The sequence below is a fragment of the Anneissia japonica genome, unplaced genomic scaffold (assembly GCF_011630105.1).
Source record: "Anneissia japonica isolate Jap-2015-1 unplaced genomic scaffold, ASM1163010v1 scaffold640_len1575945_cov177, whole genome shotgun sequence".
NCBI classification, from domain to species: Eukaryota; Metazoa; Echinodermata; class Crinoidea; order Comatulida; family Comatulidae; genus Anneissia; species Anneissia japonica.
The window spans coordinates 37497-58222 of record NW_022684376.1 but is presented as its reverse complement, the minus strand read 5'-3'; the positions used below and the strand labels follow the sequence as shown (position 1 = coordinate 58222).

General features: G+C 35.1%; 2 protein-coding genes across 4 annotated transcripts; one reads left to right on the top strand and one right to left on the bottom strand.

Moving 5' to 3' along the window:
• The first annotated feature begins 132 nt into the window (after nucleotides 1-132).
• LOC117104990 (ADP-ribosylation factor-like protein 2-binding protein) lies at nucleotides 133-3148 on the top strand. The gene is made up of 7 exons (XM_033245973.1): nucleotides 133-314; nucleotides 974-1025; nucleotides 1252-1313; nucleotides 1541-1647; nucleotides 1808-1893; nucleotides 2768-2932; nucleotides 3073-3148. Exons 1-7 carry the CDS (start codon nucleotides 245-247, stop codon nucleotides 3146-3148), a joined length of 618 nt encoding a protein of 205 aa, XP_033101864.1. The 5' UTR covers nucleotides 133-244.
• A 1858-nt stretch (nucleotides 3149-5006) lies between these two features.
• Nucleotides 5007-20461, bottom strand: LOC117105153 (nuclear pore complex protein Nup93-like). 3 transcript variants are annotated; one of them, XM_033246230.1, is made up of 17 exons: nucleotides 20397-20424; nucleotides 19496-19501; nucleotides 19061-19260; nucleotides 17404-17521; nucleotides 16437-16499; nucleotides 14732-14935; nucleotides 14217-14309; nucleotides 13657-13932; nucleotides 12207-12304; nucleotides 12047-12106; nucleotides 11446-11523; nucleotides 9930-10300; nucleotides 9403-9529; nucleotides 7935-8288; nucleotides 7264-7381; nucleotides 6892-7113; nucleotides 6456-6597 (listed from the first exon to the last, which is right to left on the bottom strand). In XM_033246230.1, exons 3-17 carry the CDS (start codon nucleotides 19237-19239, stop codon nucleotides 6478-6480), a joined length of 2481 nt encoding a protein of 826 aa, XP_033102121.1. In that variant the 5' UTR covers nucleotides 19240-19260; nucleotides 19496-19501; nucleotides 20397-20424; the 3' UTR covers nucleotides 6456-6477. The 3 variants fall into 3 exon arrangements, with proteins under 3 accessions (XP_033102129.1, XP_033102121.1, XP_033102112.1); XM_033246238.1 differs by lacking the exon at nucleotides 19496-19501 and having other exon boundaries at nucleotides 5007-6597; nucleotides 19061-19258; nucleotides 20394-20461; XM_033246221.1 differs by lacking the exon at nucleotides 19496-19501 and having other exon boundaries at nucleotides 19061-19258; nucleotides 20383-20461.
• Between the last annotated feature and the right edge of the window lie 265 nt (nucleotides 20462-20726).

Sequence of the window (20726 nt, the reverse complement as noted above, 5' to 3'; positions counted from 1 at the left end):
GTAGGAAGTCATTTGATAAATGCATCTAGATAATTCTCAAATTTAATACATAATAAGGAATAAAAATAAATACGAAGTTACGGAATTCAATAACATTATTAACATCAGAAATTCAAAATAATTGATAAAGTAAAAATTTTCTTCTGAATTTGATTCCGTAAAATTTGGTGAATTTAGTTGAAATCTCCTGGCAACTCTCATCGAATTTCGAAAAAGCCGTTTGGATGAGAGACTAACCTTAGAGATGGCATACAATCGCTTCGAAGGGCAGTCGAAACCACCACAAATAGAAAACTGTTTTCCTGGACCATCAGGTATTGTTTTGATATTTAATGGTGCATTATAAATATATAATATATTATTCTAATTTTTACGACTTTTTAACTTTGCATCGCTATCCAGGGAAGCCTAGAGTAGCCAAACTACAGTTGGTCCTAAGCTAGGCCTAGGCCTAGTAGTACTACTAGGCCCTACGTACTACTAGGCCTAGACGAAGTAGACCGATTGTCCGTGCGAGAGTTGTCGCGTAAGCTAGGGCCTAGCCCAGCCGCCGGTGGCAGGCCAAAACGGCAATAAACCAAAACAGCAATGATAAGTATAACTAAAACGGCAACATACCAAAACGGCAATGACAAGTAAGTACCAAAGGATTATTATTGTTGTTGTTATTTTTATTATTAATTTATTGTTATTGCTGTCGTCGTTGTCCTTTCGTTTTTTTAACTTCTATGACAATTTAGGCCTATTGCCATGAGTTGCCGTTTTGACTTATTGCCGTTTTGGTCCATTGACATTCTGGTTTAAAAGTGTTTAAAGTCGTTTTGGTTTTTTTGCCGTATTTTTCATTGCCGTTTTGACTAAAATATGGAATAAGCATAAGAATTCTAGTAGTACTGTAACTGTCAGCTATCTACACAGAAAGAAAGGTTAATATGAACAATAATATGTGCTGTTCCTGTATTGTTTTATTCAGGAGAAGATGTTGAATCTATGGACTTTCAAGAGGAGGAGCTTGCCAAGTCAGTGTATGTAAAATAATTAAAGCACATTATAATTATCATTTTGTGTGAATTTTTATACAGTATACACTTGTACCTCGCTGAAGATATCTGACATGCAAAGACTCAGTGTAGCACAGAGGCACATTATTTAAGAGTTTATGAATTCAATTGGCACTAACTAATTGATTTAAAACACATTGACAATAAGGTTATTTTATTAGTTAAACAAATGTCTTATGTTTATCAGCAGATCCAGTGTTTCGGACACAAAATTTGATATTACCATTGGGCATATAGAAGATATCATAATGGGTGAGTCAGCTGATTCCTTTTTTAGTGAAAGCAGTGTTTAATAAGTTATTGTTTTTGTTATTACATAATCCAAAATCTTTAATTTATTTTTATTTTTTATATAATCATTATTTTTAACAATTGAAATTTTAAAATTATAATTTTCTTTTTTATTATCATTATTCATGTTGTTACTCTTTTATCATAATTTTTATTAAAATAATGATATTGTTATTTTTATTGTAAAGATGATGCATTCCAACTACTTCAACGAGATTTCATGGAAAAACATTACAAAGAATTTGAAGACACAGAAGAAAATAAGCTAATCTACACTGAAATATTCAACAATTATGTAAGTTATATAATGAATATTTTTGTTGCAATTTGTGCTGCAGTAGTGCAGTGCTTATTTATAATTTACTTTTGACTTATGACCTGCATTCATAAATGCCTCTGGCCAGTACTGCCCGTAATTTATGGTTTAACTCTATTTTTTATTTTGCTCTTTGTAGGTTTCATTGCTAAACAAACATATCGAAGATGAATTAACATCAAGAATACCTGACTTTAGTATGGAGGATTTTTCACAACAATTACAGTAAGTAGCCTTATATTTTATTTAATTTTTTTAAGTACAGTACTTTAAAATGAAAGAGAACGATAATTAGAGTTGGCCTCAAAGAGAAATAAGCAATACTAATTCAACTGCTGGCATTCCTGTTACATTGAATTCCATTGTTTTTTAGCTGGTGTGTTAAATCATTATGTAATAAAGATTTTTAAATCTATAATTGCCAGTTTTTGGCTTTCATAATTTTTTCCAGTCGCACAATTCAGCATACTGTATGCTAGACTAGTTTTGTATGTCTTCTATGCAATAAATTTACCTAAATAATATATAAAGCATTTTTGATGTGTATGTTTCACTATTTAATCAATTCAATGTTATTCTTTGAGCAAGTTTTATTCTCTAAATTTCAACATGTTCTCTATCACAGTATAAATATGAGAGATATAGGTTACTAACAAATTAAAACTCAAAGAAAGGTCCCATTAATTATAATTATCTTTTTGGAAAGACTGCCTTTACTAAATGCAAAAAAAATCATTCACCTGAAAAGGGACATGTTTGTCTTTGCAGCATGTTTCTATTGTAATTTACTTTTTTTTTTATCTAATGAAGTACTTTGTCAATCTTGTATCTATAAATTTGCATCTATTTATTTCTTTATCTGATGTCTAGTTCTATTGTTGATTCAGCGTTCCTTTGTGTTATATTGATTTAATTTGCATTTATTTTATAAATGTACTGTAATTTGCATTAAATTTCATCTCAATCCAATGTATATAGTATGTGTGTATGTATATTGGACTCATTTTGGTTATTCAACTATAGTTATGTGGTATATACCGTATACTTTTATAACTCAGTCCAAAAACAATACATTTTGCATGGTTGTGTTGCTTTACAGAAAGAGGTCAAAAAAGAAACAACTTGATGGCGAGATTTTTGAAATGCTGTTAACATTCAGTGACTTCATATCGTTTAAAGAAATGTTTCTAGATTACAAAGCAGTGAGTTTTTGTTTTCTTTTCTTTCTTATAAAAATAGTAAATGGTAAAGATATACAGCCCTGGTTCTTAATAGGCGGCCCACGGGCCAAATTTTCCCCGCGAAGCAAATTATTCTGGCCTGCGAGAAAAAATTAAATTATAAAAAACTATATTTAAAGAAAGTAAAATAACTAACCATTCGATGAATATTTTTTCAATAAAGTGAAGGCCAAAACACAACACTGATTACACCTTGCAAGTTTCCAGAACCAACGTCATCCACAAAAACAACAGAGTGAACTTTTATATTCAGACTTGTTCATTCAATTAACAAAGGTATTGATGCTTTGTGTAATACCTGAACTCAATCACAAAGTAAAGCTACCTACCACCAGTTTGTTTTTTGATCACTTTTCAATTTTGATCTGAAGTCCAAAAACTATCAACTTATTGGTGGCAAATATTTCTGAATGGAAACTGGATGACACGTTTATTATTACTAGAGTTGTCTAAGCATTCTTTGTTTTAAATATTCTTGGAATAGAATGCTAGCATGTATTTCTCAGGAATGGGGGTTTACTTGTTTGCAATATCAATTATATGGTATACCATGGAGCTGTTATAGCTCCATGATTGTTCATCCTGTTTCTAGAGTGGTGCCAGAAATTCCCCGGCGAGCAATCCAAGGCCCCTGAAAAAAAGATCCTAATCCACCTCGGCTCCATCATGTTTGGAGTGAAATTTAAGAATAGGCACCTTATATGCCCGGAAATTGTACATTCAGAATGTGAAAATGCTTTTCTAGTGAGTGTTCTCCAACGAAATGATTGGAAAGTTCTTTGATGGGGGGGGGGGATGGTCCTGTTCCGCCCTGAAGCAACCACTGAAACAAGTGCATTGCCGTTTCTCTCTGAGTAAATAGTCTACTTGGTACTATCCATTTTTCACTTCCCCATGTTTGGGAATTTGTAGCATTGTTTTCAAAAAGATAGGATGGATGGTTACTACTACTTATTAAATGAAGATTAATTGACTGTAGGATTTTACACCGAGTTTGCTATCCAGCAGAGATTAATACTTGACCTGATCAATAAACAAAGGTCAGGTTGGCAAGTCTTCAACTGGATATTTCATTATAAAATGTCTACTAAATTGCAATTGATTGTTCAAATACTCGGTACTTCCACAGTTGAGCAATACAGTATAATAAATAATTAACATGTCTATCTTGTCAATTGTTAGAAAACCCACCATTATCATCATTATACTGTACCAAAAGAGCAAATGTAACAAAATAATAAATCTTTTACATCGGGTGTTATTGATAATTTAATAATTTGTATAATACTTCAAAGTTGGGTTTTATTAATTTAAAACCAGTCTGTGAAGTTGAGATTAATTGTACAGTAGTAGTATAAGACCGAGTACTTAATTCGCCAGATGGTTCGCAATTTTTTTGCAGAACGAGTGCCCAGCTTAAGGCTTGTGTAGTTACTTATTATTAGGGAGCTTTTGATTGCACGACGACATAATGCGCATGCGAGAATGTAGGATAGGACGGTCACGCACGAGTGAATCCGTTCTAGCGTCACGTAAATCGAAAGCTTCGTAATAACATTGAGTTAGCTGTGTATTTTATTTCATATGTACAGTATTTACATTATATGTAAATATGAAACAGTGGTTTAAGAATTATTGTAGTGTTGTCATTGAATTCTGTATATTTACCCAGATATATACCTTGAAGTAATTCCAACTTGTTATTAAATAAGTATAAAAATACATCCATACAAATAAGTCTTGTTATGTTTGCAAGTAAATGTCCATTTTTGTTGAAACCGCCTTTCTCCAACATTTTAAATGATAGCTGTTTAATCTAAAAAAAGGAAACTCATCTTCTGTCCTCTAAATTCCATACCCACCTATTTCAGTCATTGGTTTGGTTTAAAAATTATAATGCATGTGCCCTTTCAATAGGACAGTAAGCCTCTCGTGTTATGCACCTTTTGGGGATATTCTTTGAATAGTTTGTTTATACACATCCAAAAGGCTGGAACACCACATTAATAGTTGCATATTGTTTGTACAGTAGTACTGTACCCATTCTCTACAACAGAAGTAGTTCCACAAACATGCACAGAATAAAACTACCAAAGCTTTCCATCACTCTTTTTTATTGAAAAAAGTGTTATGAAGTAAACACAGTATCTTGGCAGCAGCAAATTACATGATGTTTGAAGGAGAAAAAAAAATTATAGTAAAGTATTACTAATTTTTCACAGTTGAGGGCCACACTGTCTTGGTTTATATACACAGTACCAGCTCATAATTTCATGTTCCATTGTTTGATTGTTCTTTGACAAAATAAATTATACAATTCTGGAAAGTTGTGTATATTGATTAAAGATGCATCTGTCCCCTGAAAACAAAAAATCAAAAAATAATTTTGAAATTAACTTCCTCATTTTGCAGTAACATACAGAGTTGCATACAAATTTACTTTAGCATAGAAATTATTGAATTAAAAAAAGATGTACCCCGACTTTATATACTGCACAATGATAATTAAAACAAAACACTTCCAGCTGGAAGTGTTTGTTATTTTTCGCAGTAAAATTGTAGGTAAACATTTTTTAAATACTCTAATATCCATGTTCAAATTGATCATTTTTATGTTATTCAAAATGAGCAAGTTAATTTCAAAATGATTTTTATGATTGTTTCGGTATTTTGCATGGGAAAACACATCTCTCAAGCATAATTTCAAACCCATATTCATTCTTCTATATCTATTTAAAAAGTAAACATCCAGTTCATCTTTGGTATGATTGGATGCGGCAGGTAGACGAACATATTTACATTTATACATCCTCACTGATCAATACAAATGCAACGTTTAAAGTCATTCCATAAAGTGAGATGCAGGGTACACAATTTGGGTCATGTGCACTTTAAAGAATATTTTTCGAGATGAGTAGGGGGTAACCCTGGTGTATTGGTCTGTATAACCCCTGTTGTGGACAGACAAAAGATAGCTGGTACCGGTTTCCCAGGCAGCTCAGACACAGACCCCTAGGGGAGAAGCAAGTTATTGTACAAGCTTGTCCACACTTTGAGCGCTTTGAAATTTCGGTATAAAGTTCTATATCCAACAGCATTAATTAATACATTACTTTACATATTACTGGTGAGATCATATTTATATGATCACCAGAATAATTCAGAGACAATATTTTCATGAAATTTTGTTTTTAATACTTTTATGCATATTTTTTAATAATAGTATAGCTTGCTTTTTTAAGTCAATTTTCCTACTACAAAAGTTTTCTGCATGCAGAATTTGTTCTTTCAATCTTATTATTTGTTAGTTTTACTAACACAATAAAGAGTAAGATTTTTCCCATACATCTAAATTTCAAATAATACACATGTATCTCTGAATCAAATTCCCGAGAAGTCATTCATTAATAGGATATACAGGTATTTTAATATACCCTAAACCAAATATGATTTCCCAATGAAATTACGCATTTTGCGCTCTGACTCGTGTGTTTCATATCTTGTAAGAGTGTATGCAATGAACCTATATTGCATATCCTGACAGTTTACACGTTCTTTGCATGCATCATCAGTTCATGAGCACTTCTAACTGAACAAGTCGTGCATTGATGTCACCCGGCATTCTGTATGGCAACATTCCAGCGAAGGTTATCAAAGCCTTGGCCTGTCGACGTAAATACTCCAAGTACTGAAATAGTAAGCATACACAAAATATTAAGTTCCACATATACATAACACAATATTGTAGCGAAGATAAAAGGAATGAGATGGAGGTGGACCTCTGCACTAAGCCCCGCCCCATGGGTATTGTTGCTATTCCTTACTCTGTTCTGATTGGTCACTTAAGTTTGATTGGCACTCTCTAGAAGTGTCCATTAAAGACAATAGATAGACCAAGAGTGACAACCTAGAGCTTGTACCTGGAAGAGGAAGACCAAAAAAACAAGATAGATGGAGAATAACCACACGGATGACTACTCACAGAATCTTTGCCTCCATCCATGCCTCTCTGTGGTGTCATGGAGCGAGGAGTATACGGCGGTTTACTGCGATTCATCTTGTACTTTGTGTATAATATATTCATAGTCGCAATGAGGACATCAGGCATGCTACGCCTGATTTCATCTTTATATTGTTTAAAGCCTGCTACTCTGTCATCTACACTCTCCGGCGTTAACGCAACTAGTTTCAATTTCTCAATTGTCTGTGACATTAAAAGAAGAAAACAATTACATCTATTTAATAGGTAGATTTACAAGACAGCACAATACAAAGGATGGATTTAGTTAAGGTTTCCCATTATATATATATATTTCCCAATATAAAGAAAGCAAATTAGAAAAAGGCCACATACGTCCAATGCTCTGTCAATATCTTTTGCATAGTAGATATCAAAGAAGGTAAACAGATCAAGGAGAAGATAGAAAGTATCTGTGGTTCCCCTCGTCCCTGATAAACACTGCTTCGTATACCTGTTAAGAAATATAAAATGGTGAAGGTGAAGGTAGGAGAATAACTCGCAGTGTCATTGTGCTGAATTGCTGTAGGCGCGTGGTCCACCATAAAGAGGTGCTTATAGTAGCTACATGTTCACATCATTCCACAAGGACAAAGGCTGAAATGAACCACAGCATCTTCCAAAAGATGCAATGGGTTCTTTAAAGTGCACACAAACCAGGTGTGTACACTGGACCTCCATTACAAGTCCTTATCCGAGGAGAATTATTTCAACCAACCAACCCTTGAGCAAGGAGTGGCTTGAACCAACGCCCATGTTAAGGCTATAGTTAGGGGCTCCCCTGCATTGCCACTTGTCCACTCCACTTCCCAATAGGGTTAAATATACCACATGTAGACAAATCAAAATGTACTGCCTGGCAAGAGAACAGTTCACACCACACGTGAGCTGAAGCCGTGTAGTTCACACTCAACCACTTACACACTTGTGTATGGCTGGTGTCACTGCGATGATAGTAACATTAACAAATTATAACTAAACATCACTAAATTAATAAATATACATACCTCTTAGCAATGCTTATGGCTAGATTATGTAACCGGTCCCTATTAGAGTGCGTTGTCGGTGGACTTGACACCAGTGGGCTCAATAATTTATTCATTAACTCCAACACTTTCTCAGAATTATCTGCCAAGTCATACAACTTAACTGCATCCTCAAACAACCCTTTGTTTTCGGTATCCTTAGCTACAGTTTCTATGATCCGTTGTGTATTGTCCTGGAATTTATCAATCGCTCCTGGCCGGCGTGTTCCATCTTCCTTTATTTGGCCAAGTAACATTTCAAACTCGCGGGTTTCGGTTACCAATTCACTAATACATTTGGTAAATAGGTTTTCTCCCTTGGAATCGGTCAGTTTCCTGTAAGAAATTCACAAAACATTTTGTAGGTATATATTATACATACCACTGGATTCAATGAGTCTATTCTATGAAGTCATACATTTTACGCTTGCCATTCCAAAAGCAGTGTACTGCTAAACTGAGTAATTACCATAAGAATGTATTTTATACTTCAGTACAAAGAAGCCATAATAATTTACTCATAAATTTGTCGATTACAGTAAATGACCCATCATTTTAAATCTTACAGTACATTAATACAGCATATTAAACAGTCAATTTTCAATTTTTTTTCAAGTCTCATTTAGTCTTTATTGATCAATGCCAGTCATGTTAATGTATTCCATAGAGATATAAGAATACTAGAGCGCTAACTGCAATGTATTCGATGTTCGAAATACGCAGAGCTGTGTGTGTGTACCATCCAAGATGGCTGCCATAGATTTAGCCAACAATCGAATTTCGCCTAAGATCCTTCGTACTTTATTTTTGAATAAGATGCTCCACTTGGCCTCGTTTTGGCTACGATAGTTTAATAATTTGTTATTACCATTACTCATTATCATTAATGAAATAATAGTCAGTCAGAGGGCTTATTTATGGTAATAATATGTATACTAAGCCTGAAGGTGACACTTTACTTCGACCGCCATCTTGGATGGTACACATACATAACTCTGCATTGCTTCGCCATCTTGTCAGCATCTAGTTCTTTAATAGCTCTATGATGTATTCTCATTTTGGTTAATTTTTGTCTCAAAATGTTTAATGTTTATAAACTTATTTTTTTTTATTGGCTTTTTGTCCTCAGCCCACTGGATAGACCACTGGACCGTCCAATGGGAGCCATGGTTGTCAAGCACATGACCTTATGGCCATACTACGTGCGCAAGGATGGTTTCATCATTGGACAAGAAATTTTAACAGACCGTCTAATTCATTAATTAACAAGGAAAATGTTTTCTTGTTCTGATTTTCAATTAAAAGCTAATACCTTACTAAAATTTACAACAAACAAGTCAAATATTTAATTATACTTAGCACAATATTATATACAGTACAAATTAAATCATGTCTATATTATATTACCGAATACTGAAGGTAGATTAATATTTGATCATGTCTATCTTACCGAAGCAAATAAAAATACTGGAGGGCTTCTCTGGGATCTGTAGTCTGGAACTTGGCTGCATATAAGCTCACTAGACGGGCATAATTCAGTCGTCTCATTGGTTCAGCATCATTTGATACTTTACTTACTTTAAAAAACAAAATAAACATGACTCCTCAGTTTGGCAGCATATTTTATAGAATTTGTTTATTTCCTTCACAACCCTCTTGTCCTCAGCCCATCAGATAGACCACTGGACCGTCCAATGGGAGCCATGGTTGTCAAGCACATGACCTTACGGCCATACTACGTGCGCAAGGATGTTATCATCATTGGACAAGAGAGTTAAATGATTGCATATACACAAGGGCATTTATATTGTAATAGTTTGCATATACACCAAGCTTTGTCAGATGAATGACGAAGATAAATATATTAATCACCTGCCATTCAAAAGATATTTTCTTCTGATTCAAACAACTTCACTTTACAAGGAATAAAGTCTTGCCTTATTAATAATAACAAGAAAATAGCTTGGTTATACATACACATCTGAGCACCAATACTTTGAGGAACATTGAGTAAGCCCATCTCAAACAGCACAATAGCTATATGCACAGCGTGAGAACTCAGGGCCTCGTTCCTCCATAAAAACTCCAGGGCTGGTTCAAACTGAGCTGACAGTAACAATACTTTGAAGTACAGAAGAGGGTTCTGTTGGGCATTGAAATGAACCTCTCCGTAGTCTTGGTACAGCTGTCTCTGGAGGTCAGAGAGCGATGTGTGATCAGCGGCTGCCCCTAAATCAGGGTCTAAACAAACTTGACTAAGTTTAAGCCAGAGATAGTCGTCCGTTTTATCTGCTACTTCGGAGTGGCTGTCTGAAGGGTCGCAGTTCCCAAGAACGCAAAAAACAATCCTAAAGCAAAAAAATAAATAAATTTACCCAATTATAAGGCTTCGTACTTTTAGACAAGTTCAAGAGAGTGCTAAGATTTTTCAAGCAAATGCAGAGTAGATACTCTTCTGCTTGTAGAAGGTTTTAATTAAAAAAAAAAAAAAGGAAGTCAATCAATCACTCTTATATTTCACTTTTTTTTACATGAATCGAATTTAAAGTTAGCAATAAAGGGGGTACCGTGACATGCAAAGATTTTACAGGGGCTCTGTTGAAATAGCTGGCACTGGAGCTGTGCACTTATAGTACACATTTTAAAAATGTTTGCAAAGTAGAAGCCAAACCTTTCTAATTCAGGAAACTTTGGTGAATAAACTGCACAATATCCTGAGAAAACCTTAAGCAACACCATAAAATATAGTTTAACAAAACAACAAAGACACAACAAATGAAAAACACATACAACATAAACCAAGGAGTTTAGAAAGTAGAACTGCTTAGTAAACAAGCAAGTCGTGTGAGCTGTGCGAGACTGCAGCTGTGTAGCCCTTGCTTAGGGTGTTGCACCCAAACCACACCTACTCAAAGAGAAAGAGCCTCACACCTCCAATCACAAGCACTATTTATTCTGTTCTGTCTACCTTTGTATCTGTGCACTACACAGTACTAACAACTACTTTACATAGAATTATCACAGGTTGTTCAATTCAAGCTACTTCATTACCATACACATGTGGATATTACATATGTATAATCATTGCATAATCACTGCATATTCATTACCTTAAAAATCAAACTCCATTGCAATATCTATTTGGATATTCATTACCTTAAAAATCAAACTCCATTGCAATATCTAGTTGCATATTCATTACCTTGAAAATCAAACTCCATTGCAATATCTAGTTGCATACTCATTACCTTGAAAATCAAACTCCATTGCAATATCTAGTTGCATATTCATTACCTTGAAAATCAAACTCCATTGCAATAATCTAGTTGCATATTCATTACTTTGAAAATCAAACTCCATTGCAATATCTAGGACATTAACAGTCACATACAAACATATACATGTTTATACATATATTTTGAAAAACAAAAGTATTAAAAATTTTAATATAAATAACTAGCCAAGCAATAATAAATTGTGTCACAAAACCTACCTTTTATATGGGTCACTGCTGTGTCGTGCTTCCCTTCTGTATTGTAACTTGATCTTGGTCTCACTGGCTGGTGACAACCTGATCAATGTAAGTGACACAATCATCAGTATTAGAAACATACAATCTATTTCTTAAATAACTTTTGGCACAAAAGAAAAAAATAAACTTATTACTTATGTTATGTACACATGAAATATATGTAAAGAGTAATATATATCCGACAAAATGATTTATAATACTACAATTGGTATAAAATCTATTAAGATGAACACCTGATGAAATATACCAATATGTCCTTAAACTTAATTATTGATTTTCTCCAAATGTTAACATGTGAATTTGTTCAGGCTTCATGGGAACAAATTTTTATTTTTATATACCACTTTTGAATTGGATAAATTTTCTTTTAAATTGTGAATTTTTTAATATGCACCTACAAAAGTTGTAGAAATAATATTTTTTCATTTTTCAAATTAAATGGTAAGAAATTATATATAATATATATATATAGTATATTCTTCAGGCTCAGTAGCTTAGCATAAACAGTATAATAATAATGTTATGTTGCCCCTATGCTCTTAAATACAGTTAAGCCTTTTACCTGTTTTGATCACTATGCATATACTCCTGCAAAAAGTCTCTGACTTCTCCAACATCTTTTCTGAAAAATAAGTTGAAAAGTTAAAACAAATAATTTAGTGGTGGTAGATCAGTGACCTGAGTGGCTGATAATGATGATGCTTTGAAATTTATCAACTTACGAGGCCTTATTGAATGCTTGCAAGGCTGCCTCCAAGTCACCACACCGCATACAGTAATACACCATGGGCCATAATGGAAGACCATCAACCTCAGCCTCCTAGGTTAAGAAAAGAACAAATCAATCAATCACAGTGACTTTTTTTTTCGGGGTGCCGAAAGCGGCAATCAAGGAGCTAAGGTTCAACAGGGGCAAAACACTTGGTCAATAGAGCTGAGGATAGTTTTAAGGTGTTTTCTTACCTATTGTGGCTTCCAAGTTATAAATGATTAAAAAAAAATATATATAAATGATTTAAAAAAAAAAATAGAACACATTTATTAAAAAATAAATTCTAAAAGGTTAATTGAGCAAAATTTGTGTTGAATTTAACTTTTTAACAAGCATACGAATGTCAATGATTCTCCAGTTGGTTTGTATTAAAAACAAAGAAATATTACCTATATAAATACATTAAAAATGTAAAAGATAAATATAAAAATATCACTATAAAGCTCTTCAAACATCATCTCAATTGTACCTCTTACATTGTACCTGCTTATTTCAAATAAATCGCTTTGTTAATTTTGTACAGTAATCAATAATAGAAATAAATGTTTTATTATTTTTTTCACATTTAATAAAAAGTACATTTGCCAAGAAAAATTAGTCATGTACACTAAGTAAAAACGTAATTAATTTAAATGCAGCATTAAACAGACGTAAAAATTGGGACAGTGTAAGACACAACTTGCCTCTAGGCCAGGCATTCCCAGCGGCAGTAGTTTGCAGTAATACACCATGGGCCATAATGGAAGACCATCAACCTCAGCCTCCTAGGTTAAGGAAAGAACAGATCAATCAATCACAGTGACTTTTTTTTCCGGGGTGCCGCAAGTGGCAATCAAGGAGCTAAGGTTCAACGGGGACAAAACACTTGGTCAATAGAGCTGAGGATAGTTTTTAAGGTGTTTTCTTACCTATTGTGGCTTCCAAGTTATAAATGATTAAAAAAAAATATATATAAATGATTTAAAAAAAAAAATAGAACACATTTATTAAAAAATAAATTCTAAAAGGTTAATTGAGCAAAATTTGTGTTGAATTTAACTTTTTAACAAGCATACGAATGTCAATGATTCTCCAGTTGGTTTGTATTAAAAACAAAGAAATATTACCTATATAAATACATTAAAAATGTAAAAGATAAATATAAAAATATCACTATAAAGCTCTTCAAACATCATCTCAATTGTACCTCTTACATTGTACCTGCTTATTTCAAATAAATCGCTTTGTTAATTTTGTACAGTAATCAATAATAGAAATAAATGTTTTATTATTTTTTTCACATTTAATAAAAAGTACATTTGCCAAGAAAAATTAGTCATGTACACTAAGTAAAAACGTAATTAATTTAAATGCAGCATTAAACAGACGTAAAAATTGGGACAGTGTAAGACACAACTTGCCTCTAGGCCAGGCATTCCCAGCGGCAGTAGTTTGATGCGTAGAAAAGCTTGCACCAATGGGTAGATCCCTGGTATTCCTCCAAGCCTGGCTTGGTGCTGGGCCTCTGAAATGTAGCCTAGAATGTACTGACAGTAGGTCTTCTCAAGGTATCTCAGTGCTTGGTTCACAAAGGCAGTCTGGACTTTTTGTGAGCTACGATTTTCGGCTACAGTTGAGGTTGACACTAATGGTACAGATGTCATATGATGCACCATATCCCAAATATCCAGGATAAACTATAGAAACAATATAGAGAAAATATGAAGTACTGTATATTAATTGGAAATTATTTTGAATCATTATTGGATTTAAGCAATGGTTTCAGTTATAAGCGTAAAATAATTTCCAAAAATATCTATAATTTCTCATGGGCTGCTGAAAAGGGAGCCAAAATATGTTATAGAGGAACCCATGAGATCAATAGATTGGTGTGGATATGCACCAGGGATTGCCGTTCACCTTTTAAGGGGGAGGGGGGTTATGAACATTACTAACTATCACAGTATAATATTAAGGTTACCTTATCATCAAGCTGCTTGGCAACTTTAGTACACAGATCGAGGATGTCTGGTGGTAGGCCACCTTGCACAACACACTCATTGAACAAATACATCTGAAAAGTAACAATAAAAATAATAAGTCAGGATTGGATGGAGAAGTCATGAACTTTGGTGGTCTGGATGCTTGCCCTCCAAACCAAACATCAAGGGTAAACATCATACAAAATGCCTGAATAATAATCTATTATATTTTTTTTAATACCTTACTATATTAAGTCAATGATGATGTCCTCATTTTAACTTCAAAATTCAATCCCAGTGGAGGCAATAATATTAACTATTTCCCATCATGCTAAATTATTGCACGTCATGCTGCATTATTGCCCGTAGCTATGCTGCATTAATTCCTGCACATCCACTTCACTTTCTTTTGACATTGCCACATTTACAACTAGCAGCATTTGTGAAGTGATGCATCTCTAGGCATGACAAGAATACAAGAGAAAGAAAAATAGGAGTAAAGGGTTCTACGAACCTGTCTACTATACCCCATCTGCACATGATCCATGCCACTTCGACTTGACATTATCACCGAGTCCCCGACAGCTGAATCACGTTCGGGAGCGTAATCAAGAAGGTCTTGACCCGATCCAATCAGAGCGTTTAAAAGTCGTTGCTTTTCTGACTCCCATTCACTATGCATGCTGTCCCAGAAGTGCTTCTCTGCTTGGCGGAATGTCTACAAACACATCATTCTTAACACATTAACAAACTAATATTGTAATAGTAATGTACAGAGTTTTGATAATGCATTCATAATTCACAATATACAGTAATTTTTCTCACAAAACAGAGTCTGGTAGGCAACAAAGGGACCAGGTTCCTGTACTTAACGCCTAAGAGAGTAAGCAAAAACTAAATTATTTTACAATGAAATTGAAATAATCCAACTGTATTCTACGATATTGGACAAAATTGCTTTCGTTAAACACGTTACAAGTTAAAAAAACAAACCACAAACTTTTTCTTGACGCATGCGCACCTCAGTACTCAGCAAGGACTTAAAATGGGTGTACATGGTTTATCCCATGGGCACAGCGCTTCAACTTCTATCAAAAAAGACACAAATAAACACCACATGCTGCTTGCCATAACTTGTCCAGCAGTAAAATGGAGAGATAAGTCATACTCTCCAACTAGCATGGTTTTCAAGCATTTGTTTTTCCAGAAATCTGTCAGAATCATCCACGACTAATCGCAATATTCCTGCAGGCGCCAACGCGGTGCAGTCTTAAATTTTATACACATTATTTAAATGTATTAGACGATAACACGATATCATTGATTAAATGATCTACCACCCTTGCATCGCAATATACTGTACTAAACTAGGCCTAGCCTAGGCCTCATTTTTTCGTGGAAAGCCTAAGCTAGATAGTTGTTATGTACTCGACAGTCGGCTGCCTTTATATCTTCACATTTGATTTCTGAAATTGTAGCATTCGAATTTGTGTTTAGGATGAGTATTATGATGGCATTATGGGTGGGCGAGGGGGGAATACTTTCCGGTCATCTTCCTCACCCACTGGCATGTGGCATACCTAGGAGTCTTAAAATGGAGGGGGACGTGCTGATGGTGATCGTGAATGTGAAATGGAGGGGCTCAATGATTAGGTGAGGGGAATTAAATCGCAAAATAAGGATATTTGAGGTGATTTTTAACAAGTTGCGGGTGTATCGTTGATTGTAAGGTCTATATTGGCCTAGATTAATAAAGGTTACGGTAGGAAATCGCTGGATTTAAATTTATGGGAAATATGATGGTATTTATTGTAAATTTCCTGATTAGTGAAATATAATTATGCAAATAAACAATTAGCTTATTCACACATGCCTCAAAAACATCCATCTTCTTATTACCAACTTACATTCTGCCAAGTTTGAAATCAATGACTTACCAAACTTTAGTTATGGTGGTAACGAATGTTTTACCCAACAACGACAAGAAATAATAGCCTCCCTGGAGATTCACTCCTTCAGGGAGCTTAATTAATCCAGAAAAAAGAATATATAAACTGGATACCTTATATTGGTATTAAGAAAGAAGAGAAATCAGATAACATATAATATTGCATAGCTTTATGAAAGTCTCGAAGGATGTGTTCAGAAGGATGGAATTAATGTAAGAGAAATGATTGGAATCCTGTAAAACATATCAGACAGTGTACAGCTTAACTTACATTCTTTTTAGTTTCCTCAATAACAGCTAAAAGAGCATTTTCTCTCTCATTTCTCAGAAAACTCTGAAAATATAAAGAATTATAAAACAAAACACCTAAAGCTGAGCACTCACTGCCCCTAATGTAACACGATGACGCACGCGCATTAGATCGTTTTATAATGAGATCTGTTCAGACTGCCACTGACAATTTAGCAGACGGTGTCACGTCGTCTGCTGATTGTCCAAGCAAAGTTGGATCCGTCGTCTGCTGATTGTCCCAGCAAAGTTGGATCCGTTGTGCAATGCAGTGAGTGGCCGACTTTAGATCATCAATGCAAGAACCAATAAATGAATTTTGACGGTGGTCTAATTATACCGAGCAGAACACTTCCTTTGGTACATTCATTATTAATGCTTCCTTGCCTGCAAAGTGAGTGAAAACATATTACGGTCAACCCGTATTCAGAAATCCCTATAAGGAAACCCAATTTTTGTTCTGGAAGGTGTCCCATTGACAGGAGTCCTACTGTAAACACTGTATAATCAGTATTGGAGCAGTGCAGTGCTAGTGTTAAAATACCTCCCAATCTCAGGATCCTGGGTTCGAATCCAGAAAACACAATTTTTTTTAAAAACATCGGGTTTGTAATACCGACAATTCTTGCTGTTTATTGTTCATTATCATCATTAAAAAAGTTAAAATTAATTTTTGGTGTAATTCAGTGATTTACAATAATCAAAATCTCATTTCTTGAAACTGATTCAACATTTAGATAGTACTACGCACTCTCCAATACTTACGGTACTTAATAAATGCTGCGAAAATTATTTGCGGCATGAAACTTTCGCGAATCTGGACCATTCACGAATTTCGCAAAAGTTTAATGCGCAAAAAATTTTCTTGTTTTACAGTATTTAGATAGGAATGAAATATATTATAACTTTAAAATTATATGTTGCTGAAGCATACAACATTGTATGTTTACCTGTATATCGGTATCAGCAATTGGCTCCAGTGGTTCAAGGGTCCTTGTAGCACTGAGTGTTTCAAGGCGCTGTGAGATCTTAGGCACATCAAGACCTTTAGATCCAAGCAGGATCGACCTACAAGCAATGTTCATTTCTAAATTAATTTTAAATCTGTTTATTTATATTTATTTATTTATTTCAAATACATTGTAATAATGGTACAGTACTATTTTACATCAACATCAATAAGTATGTTAAGCTTTTTAAAAATTTATCCTGAACCCAAAAATAATTTTTGAGTACCTGTAATGTTGTCTTGGCAATTTGCCAACATTTTCAGACTGATACTGGACTGCACCACCAAAATTTTCTGAAGTATCTTGAGGCCTTCCTACTTTAGAATTTAGCATTCACACCAGTAGGGCTTCAGGAGACATTCCACAAGTCAAAACAAAAAGAGATGACTGGTAGCGAAGTCCAATATCAGTGTGGGATAACTAAAAACACATCTATGTGTAAACCTGTCAACTTTCACGCATTGTAGAGTAGAGTCTCAAGCATCATAACAATTTCATAAAAGGTAAAATGTATTTGGCCGAATATACCCAAAAAATCATAAAAATGTGAATGATGTGAATTTGTCATTAAAATATGAAAACAGGCCTTATAAATTTCTTTTAATGAAGCTATACAGACTGACACCTGTAGCAGTTCCACCACTACAATTTTAAAAAATGACATATAGGGCACTATATTTCATGATTTTTTACACAGAGGGCGCTATATAAAATTTTTGTTTGTCTCTTGTATCAGACGTCAATAAAGCTGACAGGTATATCATCATAAATTTATTGGTGTAAGTAGGAGAAAAACCCATAACGTGCAGCGTCATTGTTCTGAATTGCGTATGGGCGTGGTCCATGACTACTTAGCAACCGTAAAGAGGTGCTTCATGGTAGATACATGTTGACATTCCACAACAGCAGGGGCTGAAATAAACCATAACATCGGGGTAACCCCATCTCTTCCGAAAAAAGCAATGGGGTTTTTAAAGTGCACACAAACCAAATGTATAAACTGGACCTCCATTTTAAGTCCTTATCTGATAAGACTTGGTTCTACCGGTGATAAGATTGGTTCTACTGGTGAGTCGAATGGTCGAGCAGTTAGCAGGGGCGCCGCAAGCTACAGCCATAATATCGGCGCTGGTTCGAACGGCCTATGGTTCTGGTGATAGAACAAGTCTTCTCGGATAAGGACTATAAACCGTAGGCCCAGTGTATACAATGGCTCGTGTGCACTATAAAGAACCCAGTACATCCTTCGAGATGAGTAGGGGGACACCCCAGTGTACTGGAATAGACAGCCCCTGTGGTGGACGACGAGAGTTGCTGGTACAGGTTACCGGGTAACACAGACACGAAGTGACCCTTAGGGGCAAAAAAAGTCATTGATCGAGTTCTTAGTCCACATATCAAGCGCCCTGAGCATCTTACATTAAATGGATATGTGCGCTATATAAAACAACACTATTATTATTACCAACCGAACCATGGGCGAGGAGCGACTGGAACCAGCGCCGATGTTAAGGTTGTAGCTAGCAGCGCCTGTGCCTTACCGCTCGGCAACTCGATTCGTGAACTGCTACTGATTAATAATATCAACACAGCTTACGCTTTCACATTGGCAGTGTCTGGCTGCCCAGTTTGTGCTGTTCTCGACCATAGCCTTTGACCAGCTTCAACAATTTGATGGATGTTACGTTCGACTCTTGGTAGATCACTGCCGCTGTCTACGTCAGCTGTCAACTGCTCTGCCTGTTGCAAAAGGTCTTCAAACCCTTCCATCTCCATCAGTTTTACACTAAATTATCTTTCAAAAATAAGATATATGAAGAATTACAGTCACTTTATTTATTTACAAAAAACTCATCAGCTAAAATAAATATATCATTATCAATTGTTATCAAGATCGTAATAAAGCTAATAATTACATCAACAAACAAAATAAAAATTAGGTACATCTTAAACAGCAGTGTGGTTATTTATTTAACACTACATAGTTAACACTGTGTTTGGTAAATGCTTTTAAATACAGTACCATTCCGGAGTTTTTCATCAAACACCGTTATTTTTGTGTCTAAGAAATATCAGTTGTCAAAACATACTGACTGTATCAACATTTTGTCTCCTCCGGAATCTGGCTTTGCTACTAACATACTAGGAATACTTACATATTCCCCACAAAGTTTAGTTTTGCATTATCGCAGTGGCGTATCTAGCAGGGGTGTGCAGGGTGGGGCACGCTCCCCCAAAAATTACTCGTTCCCCCGTCTTCCCCCCCAAAAAATCACAGTCAAGTAGTAAAAAATCAGCTTATTTTGCGAATTAGTGCCCCTCAACTGATCACTGAGCCCCCCCCCCCATCAGCACCCCCATTTCAAGACTTCTAGATAAGCCAGTGCATCATCGACTGGAATGCACTTCCAGAAAGTATATACCTAGTCAGCAACATCAGTATTCTTGAAAAATACAAGGTTAAGAGCTTTAATTAGGGATTTAGGCTAGTAAGCTCATCAACATGCAGCAAACAAGTTAACATGATGCATAGAAAGATATATTTCTGCCTAAATCGATGAAGATGAGATACAATAAGGAATTGGTAGGCAGAAACGTAACCACTGTGAAATATTACGCGGTAGTTAGTAGTTGTAGGCTTTCCCTAGCTAGGCCCAGGCAACTACAGCACCGTGATCCACCGATCATCCTCCCGGCCAAGGAGGATGTGCAAGGAAGACTTAGGCCCTAGGCCTAGGCTAGGCCCTATCCACTCGGGATTCATCCACTCTACCTAGCCCTAGGCTAGGCTTAAAAAGCAAATCCATAATATTAATTAGCCTAAAGCCCAGGCCTAGTTGTACCACACTATAAAGCTAATATTCTATTTATAAAAATACACTTATTGAAAATTATGTAGAAATAAGATAGCCTTCACACCTAGACAATACCTGTTTTTTCAGAATCCCCTTTCCTTTTTACCGCCACACGAGTATAATTCTCGTCGTTTAGAACTTTGTGTCGGTGTGACATTAACTTATGGAACGCCGTTAACGCAAAACAAATGAAATACAAAAATATCTCGAAAATTGTCCACAGCCGTACCTACGAAACAACACCCCCCCCCCCCCCACCAAAACCCCCCCCCCCCCCCCCCCCACCTCCTACAAAAATCTCTAGAAATTTATAGAGTTATTACAAGTTATAATCTATGGGTTATGCATGGACTTATTAATAAAATAGGTTCCCATTTAATTGTTTATACCTCCATGATTGAATAAACT

Excerpts from the sequence above, each read along its gene's own strand:
- LOC117104990 (XM_033245973.1), top strand. The coding sequence starts at position 245 with ATGGCATACAATCGCTTCGAAGGGCAGTCGAAACCACCACAAATAGAA. Across the intron at positions 1,026-1,251 it reads GAGGAGCTTGCCAAGTCAGT|ATCCAGTGTTTCGGACACAA; the intron begins GTATGTAAAATA and ends GTTTATCAGCAG. Across the intron at positions 1,314-1,540 it reads TATAGAAGATATCATAATGG|ATGATGCATTCCAACTACTT; the intron begins GTGAGTCAGCTG and ends TTTATTGTAAAG.
- LOC117105153 (XM_033246238.1), bottom strand. The coding sequence starts at position 19,239 with ATGGAGATGGAAGGGTTTGAAGACCTTTTGCAACAGGCAGAGCAGTTG. Across the intron at positions 14,310-14,731 it reads AGATGGGGTATAGTAGACAG|ATGTATTTGTTCAATGAGTG; the intron begins GTTCGTAGAACC and ends GTTACTTTTCAG. Across the intron at positions 12,305-13,656 it reads TGGGAATGCCTGGCCTAGAG|GAGGCTGAGGTTGATGGTCT; the intron begins GCAAGTTGTGTC and ends TTCTTAACCTAG.